The sequence below is a fragment of the Penaeus vannamei genome, chromosome 31 (assembly GCF_042767895.1).
Source record: "Penaeus vannamei isolate JL-2024 chromosome 31, ASM4276789v1, whole genome shotgun sequence".
NCBI lineage: Eukaryota > Metazoa > Arthropoda > Malacostraca > Decapoda > Penaeidae > Penaeus > Penaeus vannamei.
In genome coordinates this window covers 28,245,672-28,258,171 of record NC_091579.1, presented here as the reverse complement: position 1 = coordinate 28,258,171, position 12,500 = coordinate 28,245,672, and the positions used below count along the sequence as shown (strand labels likewise).

The 12,500-nt window shown below is 54.5% G+C and overlaps 1 protein-coding gene across 2 annotated transcripts in view; it reads left to right on the top strand.

Annotated features, from left to right (window-relative positions):
• The window catches only part of LOC113805664 (homeobox protein extradenticle), a gene marked incomplete at its 3' end in the record, with an annotated part of 433,120 nt that extends 420,968 nt beyond the window's left edge, over positions 1-12,152 (top strand). For both annotated transcript variants that reach the window (XM_070144046.1, XM_070144047.1), the window contains 1 exon segment: positions 11,914-12,152. In XM_070144046.1, the coding sequence (XP_070000147.1) occupies positions 11,914-12,152 (239 nt within the window).
• Positions 12,153-12,500: the final 348 nt, after the last annotated feature.

Sequence of the window (12,500 nt, the reverse complement as noted above, 5' to 3'; positions counted from 1 at the left end):
AGTGGGACTCCGCCACAGCGCACCCCGATACAAGGACCCCCGCCGCTGCCTTCGTCGTCCCCGCGCTCTGAATTAACACGCCCGCCGCCCGATGGAGGGAAAAATAGGCGTATTTTTACAAAAGTCGAAAAAATTTAATGGATTTCCTTAAGTGGATGGTATAAGAAAATGACAAGGGAAGTCACGTTCACCCTTAAGTGGATGCGACTGTAGCTCGCGGCGGGAGAAAAATGTGGTAATGAACAGCGGCCCCTACAGCTAATCTCTCCCGCCATCCGTCTCTGCCGCCGCCGCTGAATTAAAAAAAAAACGTTTCCAAACGTTTTCCGGGCGAGCTGGGAGGGAGGAGCTTGTGCATTGTTTGCTCGGAGGAAGAAAGGAGAGGGAAAGGAGAGACTTAGGCGTTAGGCTCGGGAAATAAGGACGGCTTAGGGTCTCGGGAGGAAGGAAGGATGTTTGGCTAGAGGGAAAAAAGGAGGAGAAATTTAGTGTATGGAAAGGATCGCGAACAAAAATCGTTTTAAGGGCGGAACTTGTAACTTGGACGGACAAAGGTGAAAGTTACGGCGCAAGAGTTACGTACCTTGCGAAGTGGTGCAGATAGGGAGTGTGTTTTGACGCTACTCCCTTCGTAGGAGCACACTACTCGTACAACCGATGCAACAGTCAACTAAAATACAATATGGGGAAGCCAGGAGGAAAGCACGAAGCAGTACAGCATATTTATCCTCGTCAAAGCGATTTCAGAGAGAATGTGTGTGGATGTTAGTGATATTCGGAGTGTGTGTGTGTGTGTGTGTGTGTTAGTGTGTGTGTGTGTGTGTGTGTGTGTGTGTGTGTTAGTGTGTGTGTGTGTGTGTGTGTGTGTGTGTGTGTGTGTGTGTGTTAGTGTGCGTGTCTAAAGGTGACCGGCCGAGGGTCGTGATAGCGCCTGGCCAAGGTGTTGCTACTCTACTTAGCGCCGCACGTGACCTGCAGGACAGATACGCCAGCCCACTACATCACGACCTTAGGCCTACTGTCCTCCCACGGCCGCTCGACCCTCCAGGACCTCTGACCCGACTCGGCGGGGACGAAGGCTGCCGTCGGCGTAGAGAGGATGCTTCAATGCCTTTTTGTCGGGGTTTGTCGGCTCTGACGGAGGTGTTACGGCCGGTTTAGCGCCTGGAGATACGATGCTGCTTCGTAGGTGGAAGCGCAGTATGAAGGGAGGAGTGTATTAAACCGGGTTTATATTGTATTAAAAGCAAGCAATTATTCTCGAGCACAGGCGTTACTCGCCGCTCTGGAGGAAGTCGGGAGAAGGCACGAAGCTATTTGATCCCGACCCATCCCGACTCCCTTCGCCGACCGCTCTACCTCTAGGTTTTCTGTCCCATCGGGCGAGCTGCTCCCCTCCAGCGCCGCTCCAGCCGTCCGCATTTCACCTCATGAATTTCGGATACAAATTTCGCGTTAAAGATTCAGGAGCGCAGTCGCCTTCCCATCCCCTCTTTCCCCTCTCTTCTCCCTCTTCTCCCCCTCCCCCCTCTATCCCCTCTGCCCCTCCGCTTCCCTCCCCACCGCCCCTTCCCCTCTCTCCCTGCCCCCTCGGTCCTTCGCTCACATTTCATTTCTCGCACCATCTCCAGCATTCGAGTGGGCGCCGCTTGCTCCCTTCGCCTTCGCTGCCAGCTCTGCTTTGTCTGTCTGTCTCACGGGTTTATCGGGGCATTTTGCTCGATTCCAGAAGGCGGCGCAGCGAGGAGGTGGGTGGGGGTGGGAGGGGCTCGTTGGCCGAGGAAGGGCTTCGGAAGGGCCTGAAGAATTATGCCGAAATGTGCCTGACGAGAAGCGCGCGGGAGCTGCAGCCTCCGCGCCAGCACGAGGCGGCGACGCGAGGGAGGGATGGCGGCCGGAGCCAGCAGACGCGGGGTAATGACGAGCAGCGCCATCGCCATGATAACGAGGATTTTCTTAGGATAAAGGGAGGTCGGTTCGAACCCGGCAGCGGCGGTGGGGCTTCTCCCTCGCCCCCTTCTCTCCAGCACGGATCCCCCTCGCGCGGAACATGGGAAGATAACGATTTTTTCTCTCCCTAAATAATGACCGCGCTCCCCTCCCCCTCCCCCTCCCCCCTCCACATCCAATCCTCGATACTTATTTCGATTTTCAATTTCTGACTTCTGGCGAGGCCCGGCGCGTCCTCCCGTGCCCGTCCCTCCCGATGGTGCCACGGGAGTTGTGTTTTGGCTCCCTGGAGGAACTCTCGTCGTCGGCTGATGGCTCTGCTCTCCCCTGCGAGGTCCTCCGGTGCATCCCTCCTGACGCGAGGTGTGAGTGGTGCCAGCGCCGGGCCTCTGTGTTACCAGCGCGCCCTCACGCAGGTGCTGGGCTGCGCTATACTGCCTTCATCAGCCATTATGATTATCTGGTATGGAATAATTTTACATTCTAATGAATCCGCTGATTATAGCTTTTGTTTCAAAAGTAGCGAAATCGCGGGGGTTTCATTGACTGTGGAGCCCCGTGCGTGCGTTTGACTGGTGTATGTGTGCATGTGGTGCGCCCGTCCGACTGCTCCACTGATCCCCGGCACCTCTCGACTCTCCCGGTCTGTACGAGTGAAATGACTGGGAAACTATTAATCTTCCTTCGTGCCCCCCTCCCCCCTCCCCTACGCAGGGACACGCCCCGCCCCTCTCCCCATGACCCGACCCGTATGCGCCCAAGTGCTGCAGAGGCTTTCAGCGGCAAGCCCTTACAGATTCGGCTGCCTGTTCGGCCCGAGGCAGCCGTCACTGATTGGCCAAGCTCTTCGAGGGCAGCAGCCATTGGAACACTTGCTCTGGCATCGAAGGGACGCCAATCAAGGCTGTCGGCATTGGCACTGGGTTTGGGGGCGCCGTGCTCCTGTCCAGAGGCTGTAGTTGTTACTCTTCGGTTCGGTGGTGGGCGGGGGTGGGAGGGTGGGCGGGGTGTTGTTATAGCAAGCCTGTGGTGATTGGCGGGCGACAAACAAGCCCCGGCGCGATGAGACGGGCGGCGAGGCGGCGTTGAGAAGGTCGCGAAGGCCGGCAGTCTCACGCCCATCTCGGGGCTTCCGCTCGAGTAATGGATGGCCGCCCGCCCGTCCCCGCTCCTCGCGCTCTCCTCGGACACTCCGGGAGGAAGGGGAGGGGGCGGAAGGTGGGAAATGTAGTTATAAAGAGAAGGGCAAGACAGAGAAGGGGTCTGTGTGAAAACGGAGAAGAATTGGAGAAATCAAGGGCAGAGTCAAAGGAAGGTTAGGGAAGTAAACAATCTGAGGTGTCTGCGTCTTGTGTGCGTCCGAATCTGGCGTTGCGGAAACTGCCATCTTCATATCCCAAATCTGCACGTGCGCGCGCTCACGCACACACGCACGCACGCACGTCTCTCTCTCTCTCTCTCTCTCTCTCTCTCTCTCTCTCTCTCTCTCTCTCTCTCTCTCTCTCTCTCTCTCTCTCCTCTCTCTCTCTCTCTCTCTCTCTCTCTCTCTCTCTCCCTCTCACACACACACACATACACACACACACACACACACACACACACACACACACACACACACACACATACACACACACGCACACACACACACACACACACACACACACACACACATATATATATGTATATATATATATATATATATATATATATATATATATATATATATATATATATATATATATATATATATTACACTCTCTCTCCATCTATCTATCTCTATCAAGTTTTCTCTCCCTCCCTCCCTCTCTCTCTCTCCCCTCTCTCCTCTCCTCTCCCTCTCCCTCTCCCTCTCTCTCTCCCTCTCTCCTCTCTCCCTCTCTCACCTACTGACTGACTCACTCCCTTAGGCCCTGTCCCCCTCCCCTCCCCCTCCCTCTCCTCCCCCTCCACCTCCTCCTTCTCCCCCTCCTCCCCCTCCAGTATATACCCGAGCCCGTGCATAAAGTGTTGTGATGGACACCAGCCATTACGTATGATGAATGAAGCCGACCTCAAGGTATTTAGCGAGGCCGCCGGTATATCCCGCTGCTAGGCCTACGGGCGTGTCTGTCTTGCCTTGCCTGCCTCTCGTTTAGGGTTAGTATTGGTTATTTTTTCCCGGGCGTCTCCGTGGTGGGCGGTTTATTTAGATGGGAGTGTATGTGACGGGTTTGTTTGTTTGGCGGGGCGAGAGGTGTGTGTGTGTATGTGTATGTGTGTGTGTGGTGGAGATTAGGTTAGACGTGTGTGGCGTGGTACGTGGGTTCATTCTTGCTTTGCGGGAGGGGAGGGGAGGGAGGGAGGGAGGGAGGGGGAAGGGGTGGTATGGGGGAGGGATAGATGGGGAGACGGGGAGGGAGGGGGAAGGGGGTTGGTGCGAGGGTTACCTGTTTGTTTGTTTTTTGTGTCATGTGTTTTATTTACCGAATGCTCTGGGTGCAGCCTGTTTATTTCCGGTGTCACGGTTGAACGAGAGGGGTTAGAGGGGAGAGGGAGGGAAAGGGAATGGAGAAGAAGACGAAGAAGGAGGAGGAGGAGGAAGAGAAGGAGAAAAGGGAGACGGAGAAGGAGGAGAAGAAGAAAAAGGAGACGGAGAAGGAGGAGAAGAAGGGGAACGGGAAAGAGAAGGCGGAGTACGCTCGTAAAACAATGGCAGTAGGACTCGGGCGATCGTTTTGCTTTTTTGTATACGTATATATATTTTTTTTCCCTCTCTTTCATTCTCTCTCTCTCTCTCTCTCTCTCTCTCTCTCTCTCTCTCTCTCTCTCTCTCTCTCTCTCTCTCTCTCTCTCTCTCTCTCTCTCTCTCTCTCTCTCTCTCTTCTCGGCTTTTTTTTCTCGTCTCTCATTACTTCCCTTCCTTACTGAGGCCCCAACAAAAAGGGTAATGGGATGTTCCTAATGTGGTCCAAGATGCGATTCCTCCCCCGAGTTCCCCGCACAATAATTAAGGCAGTCGACAATGTGATGGACAAAAACACTGAAATTAATAGTCTTTCGAGCCATTACACTTTAAAGCGAGATAAGGCCTCGAGCGCCATCAGTATCGCTAATGGCATCTGTCTGTCAGACTCTCTCTCTCGCTCCAGCCGCCTCCTCTGCAGGGGGGGGGGAGGGGGTGCCAAGAAAGGGACACCGGGATGGCACTTAACCCCCCCTTCTCCCCCTCCCCCTCCTAGTGGCATCCCCTTGTCCATCCTCTCTCTCTCTCTCTGTCCGGCCAGGGAGGGGGGAGGGGGGAGGGGAAGGGGGGTGCCTAGGGGCGTACGTTTCTCAGAGAGGGAGGCTGGTCTTGGAACTGTCAGCTGGGGAGTCTATTCGTAATAAGGCAGTTCTTTGGGGACAGTGAAATCTACCAATAAAATGTACTTAAGGTATAGATATGCATGTACGTAATCATGTCTCTATCTGTCTATGTACACACTCACTCACTCACTCAGTGTGTGTGTGTGTGCTTGTGCGTTTATATTTATATATGTATATGTATGTATATAGATAGATATGTATATATTTATGTATATACTGTATATATATATAGATAGATAGATAGAGATGTATATGTATGTATTCATTTATGTGCCTGTGTGTGTGCGTGTATGTGTAAACGTGTACATAGCATGACTTAGCCCAGAGAGAAAGAGACGTAGACAGAATGAGTAAGTGGCCTTTGAATATCGACCCATAACTCGCCGACCCCGAAGTGTATATACCATTGCGGGTAAACCGAAAAAGGGCCGACCATAGGCGGACGCGGCGTTACTTGACTTTTATGACCTCAGCGGCCTTGTCACCTGCCAGGAGTTGACGTCACTCTCAGGCGACACGCTGTCTACGGTGGCCTCCTCCTGTCGCATGATTACTAAATATCAGCCGTGCGCTGTGACGTCACTCGCTGGAGGTTTATATGCAGCAGAGGTACTTTCCCAGTGGCATTTGCGATTCTTCAGACGCCGGGCCGCGGGACCCTCGCTCTATTAGCACTCAGGGAGGGCGAACGGCGCGGTACATGAGGCATGAGGACTCGGGACGGTCAGTGTGGGAGAAAAATGGAAAAGTGAGGAAGGCGAAATGAAGGAAGGGAAATGGGGAGGGAGGGAAGGAACGGAGAAGGGAGGAGGGAGAACTCCAGAAGGAAAGGAAGAGAGAGGGAGGAGGAAGGACTTCAGCAGGAAAGGAACGAAGAGGGAAGAGAGAACTTCAGAAGGAAAGGAACGGAGGGGGAAGAGGGAGAACTTCAGAAGGAGAGGAGGGAGAACTCCAGAAGGAAAGCGGAGGGAGCCGAAGGGGGGCGTCGTCAAGGAAAGCGAGGAGAGAAGAGGAGGAGGCGGAGGGCAGAGCGAGTCTCCTGTTGCTCTCGAGACGGCCTGCGATGTGCTAGGAGGTGAAGCGGGATTCTAATGCTCTCTTGCGGCCGCGTGATGACCGTAAAGTCGCCGGTTACTGCCCGCTGATTGTGGTAGCGAGGCTTTACGACCGTCTTTGTGGTGGCGACCCGTGTCTTGATGGTGGTAGTCCGTGCATTGATGGGAGTAGCCCGTGCCTGGGAAGCGGTGGTAGGCCGCGTGCTCGGGCTCGCTGTGGACCGCGCTAGGGCTCGTCTGCTTCGTCTGTCGGCTCTCCTTCTTCTTTTCTTCTTCTTCTCCTCCTTCTTCTTCCTCTTTTTCTCCTCCTTATCCTCCTCCTATTCCTCCTCCTCCTCCTTCTATTCCTCCTATTCCTATTCTTCCTCCTCTCTTCCTCCTCTCTTCCTCATCCTCCTCGTCCTCATCCTCTCCCCTTTCTAATACATATTTATACATTTTGTTTTACATCCCTTTACCAAATTGTCAATCTCCCCTACAGACAGACACAGCAGCCCGCAGAATCCTCGCTCTAACAAATTCATGAGAGAATATTAAAAACGCCCCCACTCCCCCCCCACCCCCACCCCCCGCCTCCCGACCAGTCAGACGTGGCGATGGAAGTATCAATAATTATCAGCGTCGTATATCCGTCATAAAAAGCTTATTTTGAGCGTGTGATTGCGGCCGGAGTATTTGTTTGTGTGTTGATGAGGCCGGGTTCGGCGGGGTGAGTTAGGGCCGCCGCGGAGGGTAATGGGAAGCCACTTACATTATTGTGATTTACGCAGCTGGACAATGAGGGATTTATCCACACCGGGCTGTAAACCTCGCGCCATCACGCTGCTGTCCCACTCCGCCGCGCTCCGGTCGTCTGTTCCCGTTGCTGTTTTCTTTTTTTTTTGGGGGGGTGCTTCTGTCTTTTGTTTTTTTATTCTCTTGTGCGGTGGGAGGGGGTGGTTGTTCCTGGCAAGCTGAGTGGGTATGGGTGTGTGGAAGGGGTGGAAGGGGTGGAAGGGTGGTTGTAAATCTGAGGGTACCAGCTGCAGCGTGAGGGAGGACGGGGAAGAGGCAGTGCTTGGTGTTGCACATCCCAGTGTAATACAGAGGGGGAGTAAGTTGCATGCACGTGTCACTACCATTATTGCAGTGGCGAAGAACCTCCCATTTTGCGCCGCGGAGAGGGAGTGGAGTTTTGAACTGTGTACTTTTTACACCCACGTTTTCATATAGATTGAAGATTGGCATGAGATCTTGGGGGTAGTGTGTGAATAACGAAAAGCGAGGGAGCGCGTTGGTTATACCTCGGCCCTCCTATCACCGCCCCCTCCCCCTCCCCCCGGCGCTCCCTCTCCAGGTGGAGACATTAGGGCGTGCTGGTGGGCGTGGGTCGGGGTGGTCACGTGCTGCTGGCCGCTCGCCCTCTGAGCACTTCCTTCGGCCCGGTGCTTTGACCCCCGACTCGCCCTCGTGTTTCCCCTCTCTCGGCCTCCTGCTCTGTTGCCAGCTGCAATATCAGTCCGGAGGAAGACATGAAAGCTCGCGTGTGGCTGATTGTTCTTAGCCGGTTTTTTGTATAATGGGTTGTGCCCTTCATGTGTGATGGATTCTGCGATGACAGGAAAGTTGTGGTCAGCAGAGTGCGGGCGGCCGGCGACCAGGCCTCTCGGGCGGCGCTCGCCCCGCCGGTCCCGGGACGTCATCCTCGATTCCCATTCCGGGTTTCAGCGATCACACTTGATCTATACCCCGTTCGGTCTGGCCGCACGCGTCCCTCGTGGTCGCCTGGTGCCCTGTGCCGGCATAGCGAGGTCCCCCCGACACTCTGTGGCCGCCACTCCCGGTATAACCATCAGTTTCCGTGACCGGGTTATATGAAAGATGGAAATCATACCCCGCCTGTCAAAACTGCCACGCTCTCATTCTTGCAGGGCTGAGAGAGTGATAACCCACATGCGCCCGAAGGCTCTCGTGCACGGCACCGCTAACGGTAAACTAGATCTTACCTTACAGAAAGTGGCGTGCGATGTCGCCCCTGCAGGTATTGAAAGCGGAGCAGCTTGAAGAGGACTTTTTTAAAAATGCGATTCGGTTCGTTACTCCGAACTCGTTCCCACGTGGCGCTAGAGACTCTTGCCGATAAGAGACCGATGTCAGCTGGTATTTATTGAGAGAGTGACGTCACAGCACGAAGACGACAGGGACATCGAAGAGGGCGGTCGGTGTCGGCAGCAGTGAATTCAGCGTGTTCCTCATTACCCAGACTGAAGCCCAGCGGTCCCATCGGAGTCAGAAATGCATCGAAGTGACCGGATGAAACCCCCGGGCCTTCGCAGGTGCTGAGCGGGGGCGACGGGTGAAGCGAACGAAGCCCCGACGCCGTGGCACTCCCTCGCCGACGTCGGTTGCCGGGGAGACAAAGGCTGCAAGGTGCGAGGAGCCTTTGGGGGCCGACGGAACGACTTGTTGGGATCAATCTGTCATGCCTCATTCCCCCCGATACCCGCCTCCAGGGTAATGAAGGGATGATGGTATTTATGGGCCCACGTGAGGGAATGGGAGAGCCAGAGGGGCATAACCGCCACATAACCCTGCCGGAATAGGTGGCGTGTCACCATTTTTTTCGCGTGTGTGTTTTCTCTTTTTCTTTCTTCCTCTCTTCTTTTTTTTCTTTGCTTTGTGGCCAGGGCAATTGTCACTGACACGTGAGTCATTAAGGATGTATACGCTCCTGGAAATCCCTTTATGGAATAATTCACAGTCGGGACAACAACAAAAAATAACACGTAGAAGAACAGAATAGTGCCAGAGAGAGAGAAAAAAAATAATAACAGAAATAAGTGATACAAAAAACATTGACCAAAAACAGAAAAAAACATCTAAAAAACATATACATACTCCAGGCAGACAGTATATCCAGCAAACTTCTTCAGGAAAGTTAAAGAAAAGTATTAAGCTTACTCGCGCAAGATACCCGATATTTGCAACAGCGGAGGCATTGCAAGAAGCGGAAAAAATGCCCGGCAGTGGCCCAGACAGCGCAAGAATGCAGCAGCGGCGAAGCAGATGCATGGCGGCAGCAGTGCGGCGAGATAATGTCCGAGTCCCCGTGCGTGCTGCCCTGATCCCTCCAGGTGGGGGGGAGGGGGAGGGTGTGCATGTCTCCAATACGTTGCAACGCGCGTCCCAGGACCTTTAATTTACCCGCCCGCAGTCACTGTGGCCTTATTAAACTTATTAACCGTGGAGGGGGAGGCTCCCTTCGCCAGGCTTCCTCGCCCTCGGGCTTTGTCCCTTACCTTGGATTGCTCTCCCTGGCCTGCACGGCGCTCGCCCTCCTGCCTTTTCCCTTGCGGCTGCTTCTCCTTTTCTTCTCCCCCCTTCTTCTTATTCAATTCTCATTCTCCTGATACTATTACTCCTTTTATTCACTGTTTTACCTTCGTCTTCTGCACCACCTCCTTACTCTCATCCCCCTCTTCTTCCTCCTCCTCCTCCTCTTCCTCCTCCCCCTCTTCTTCCTCACTCCCCCCTCTTCTTCCTCCTCCTTCTCTTTTTCCACTACCACCTCCTCCTCCTCCTCCCATCCTCCCCATTCTGCAAACTCCTCATCTTCCATGTGCCCCAAACGAGCGACCGGGCTTTGCACCTGACCTCTCGGCCCCTTCGCCCCCCCCCCCCTCTCCCCCCTTCCCGACTCTGTTCTTAGGCTGCTCCCGCCAAGTGCCCTCCGACGCCGCTATTATGCATACCCGTTACACTCATTTTCCACCTCGAACAAAGTCGCCGCATCCGCCAGTCGGGTATTTTGCTGCGAGTTGACCGTCTAAAGGGAGGACTCGGCTTGGAAGCGGACGAAAGCAGCGAGGAAGAGCAGGGATCATTAGCATACAGCCCGGAGTCGAAGGAAAGGGGGGCCGGCGCGCTAGGGTACGTCTGGGAGGCCACGTCAGATTAAAGCATTGATGGGGGTCTCTGAATACGGCGAAGGGGAGGCCGAGGGTGGTTTAAGGGCGGGATGCTACGCGTTTGGGAGCGTCGGGAGGGAGGGGGAGGCGAGAGGGATAGGTGAAGAGGAGAGGCACGGGTGTAGAGGGAGGAGTGGCAGGTGTGCGAGTTAGCGTAAGGCTAGCGTGCCACGGAGTCATTCTTCACTTGTCCACGGTCTGGGGCTGCCGTCGTGGGAACTCTGCAGGGGAGAGCGGGGAGGGGGGAGGGAGAGAGACTGTACGACACCCACAGGAGTTCTTGTAACCTCCCTTCCCCCTTCCCCCCCCCCTTCCCCGAACCCCCGCTCCGTGTCCCCTTCCCCGATGATGGTGGTTCTTGTCGGTCGGCGGGGCGTTGCTAGTCGTGGTTGCGTGGTCGTTGTATAAGGTGTATAAATAAGCTACCCTGCCCACGCCCCGCGGTCAAGATGTACGCTTCCCCGTCATCGGAATTGAGCTCAAGTTTCTCTCGTTTGTGTCGTAAAGTTCGCGAAGGTTGCGCCGCCAATGTAGTGTTAGCATTTGTCCATCAAGCTTGTTGGTTTGTTGTGCACGCGCTCGCCCCTCTCCCCCCCCCCCCCTATGCTTCGCTCTAACCCGCCGGACGCATTAAGAACGTGGTTAATTATCGTAGTGTTCACGCCATCCCCTCGTCTCCTCGCCGTTGCTCCATGTCCCCCTCGGGCATTGCCTCGCCGTCCATTCTCACTGCCCCCCGTCGCAGGCTGGGGATGGTCGTCTTGATTCCCTCTGTCGCTCAGAATTTTTTTTTTCTAAGTTCCACATTCATTCATTCATTATCTCTCTCTCTCTCTCTCTCTCTCTCTCTCTCTCTCTCTCCTCTCTCTCTCTCTCTCTCTCTCTCTCTCTCTCTCTCTCTCTCTCTCTCTCTCTCTCTCTCTCTCTCCCTTTCTCTCCCTTTCTTTCCCTTCTTCCCCCTTTCCCTCCTCCCTTCCTCCCCCCTCTCCCTCCTCTCATTCATATTTCTCTCTTCCTCCTCTTCCCCTCCCTCCCCCTCTCCCTGTCCACCTCCCGTTGACCAGATATATGTTCCTGGATTCAGTTATAAGTGTGAATATGTGTCGGGGAACAGATTTGTGTGGAAGGAGTGAGTTATACCTGCGGAAGGTTACACAGCAGCCTCATATTTATTATCACAATAATCGCTGGTACACCCAACTTCTGGACTTGCTGATTAAACAGTGAACTAAAGAGGGGCTATTACCTGTCTCATTTGTCACACTGATGTACGGCCGCCGTGCTCTTACGAGACTCCTCCCTTCCTCTCCCTGCTCCCCCCTCCCTCCCTCGCCCTCGCCCCCTCGTGCATTCGCCCATACCTTGCCTGCGCTTGACTGTAGATCATGGCTTCCTGGCCTGGCTTGTTTCTAAGCAACTGCCTCCGCTGTCGTGAGGGGCATCTTTTCCTTTCGTCTGAGCTCCACCCCGAGACCACCTGTGCGGCTGTTGGGGTCGCGTTTAGGGCCCTCAGTCTGCTCCCAGCCCGCTGAACGGTGGTGGCGCCGAGCCTTTCATCCTCGGCCGTCAGGTGTTTGGTCCGTGAAAATAATATTTCCCTTTTTGTCCTTTTTCAGTGTTGTCGCTGCGGAACACTCAGGAGGAGGAGCCCCCGGACCCACAGTTGATGCGCCTGGACAACATGTTGATCGCCGAGGGAGTGGCGGGCCCCGAGAAGGGCGGAGGGGCGGGAGCCGCAGCGAACGCCTCGGCTGCAGCAGGTGCCGGAGACAACGCCATCGAGCATTCAGATTACCGCGCTAAGCTCTCCCAGATCAGACAGATATACCACCAAGAGCTCGAGAAATACGAACAGGTAAGTTGCTCTGTCCTTCTGGGTCATGAGGCTGCTGTTTTCGGGTGTAGGTTGAATGGGGGGAGGGGGGTGGGGAAGAGACCCATCTATCGAGCTTCCCCATTCAAAGAACAGGTCAGATGCGGGTCGGCAGAATGTGCTGATCCCGAGAACAGCACTGAGATAGGATGCTTTAAGCGGGGGGATTCGAGAGGTCCGAAGGTCCGAAGGAAATGAATGGCAGCTCCAACTAGTGTGATCATTTTGCACAGATGTAGGGGAGTTTTTTTGGCCAGTTGATATTAGGAGATAAGGAATAAGTGTCGATATGCATGAGGGTCATTTTTACAAGGTCTTTATTTGTAAATT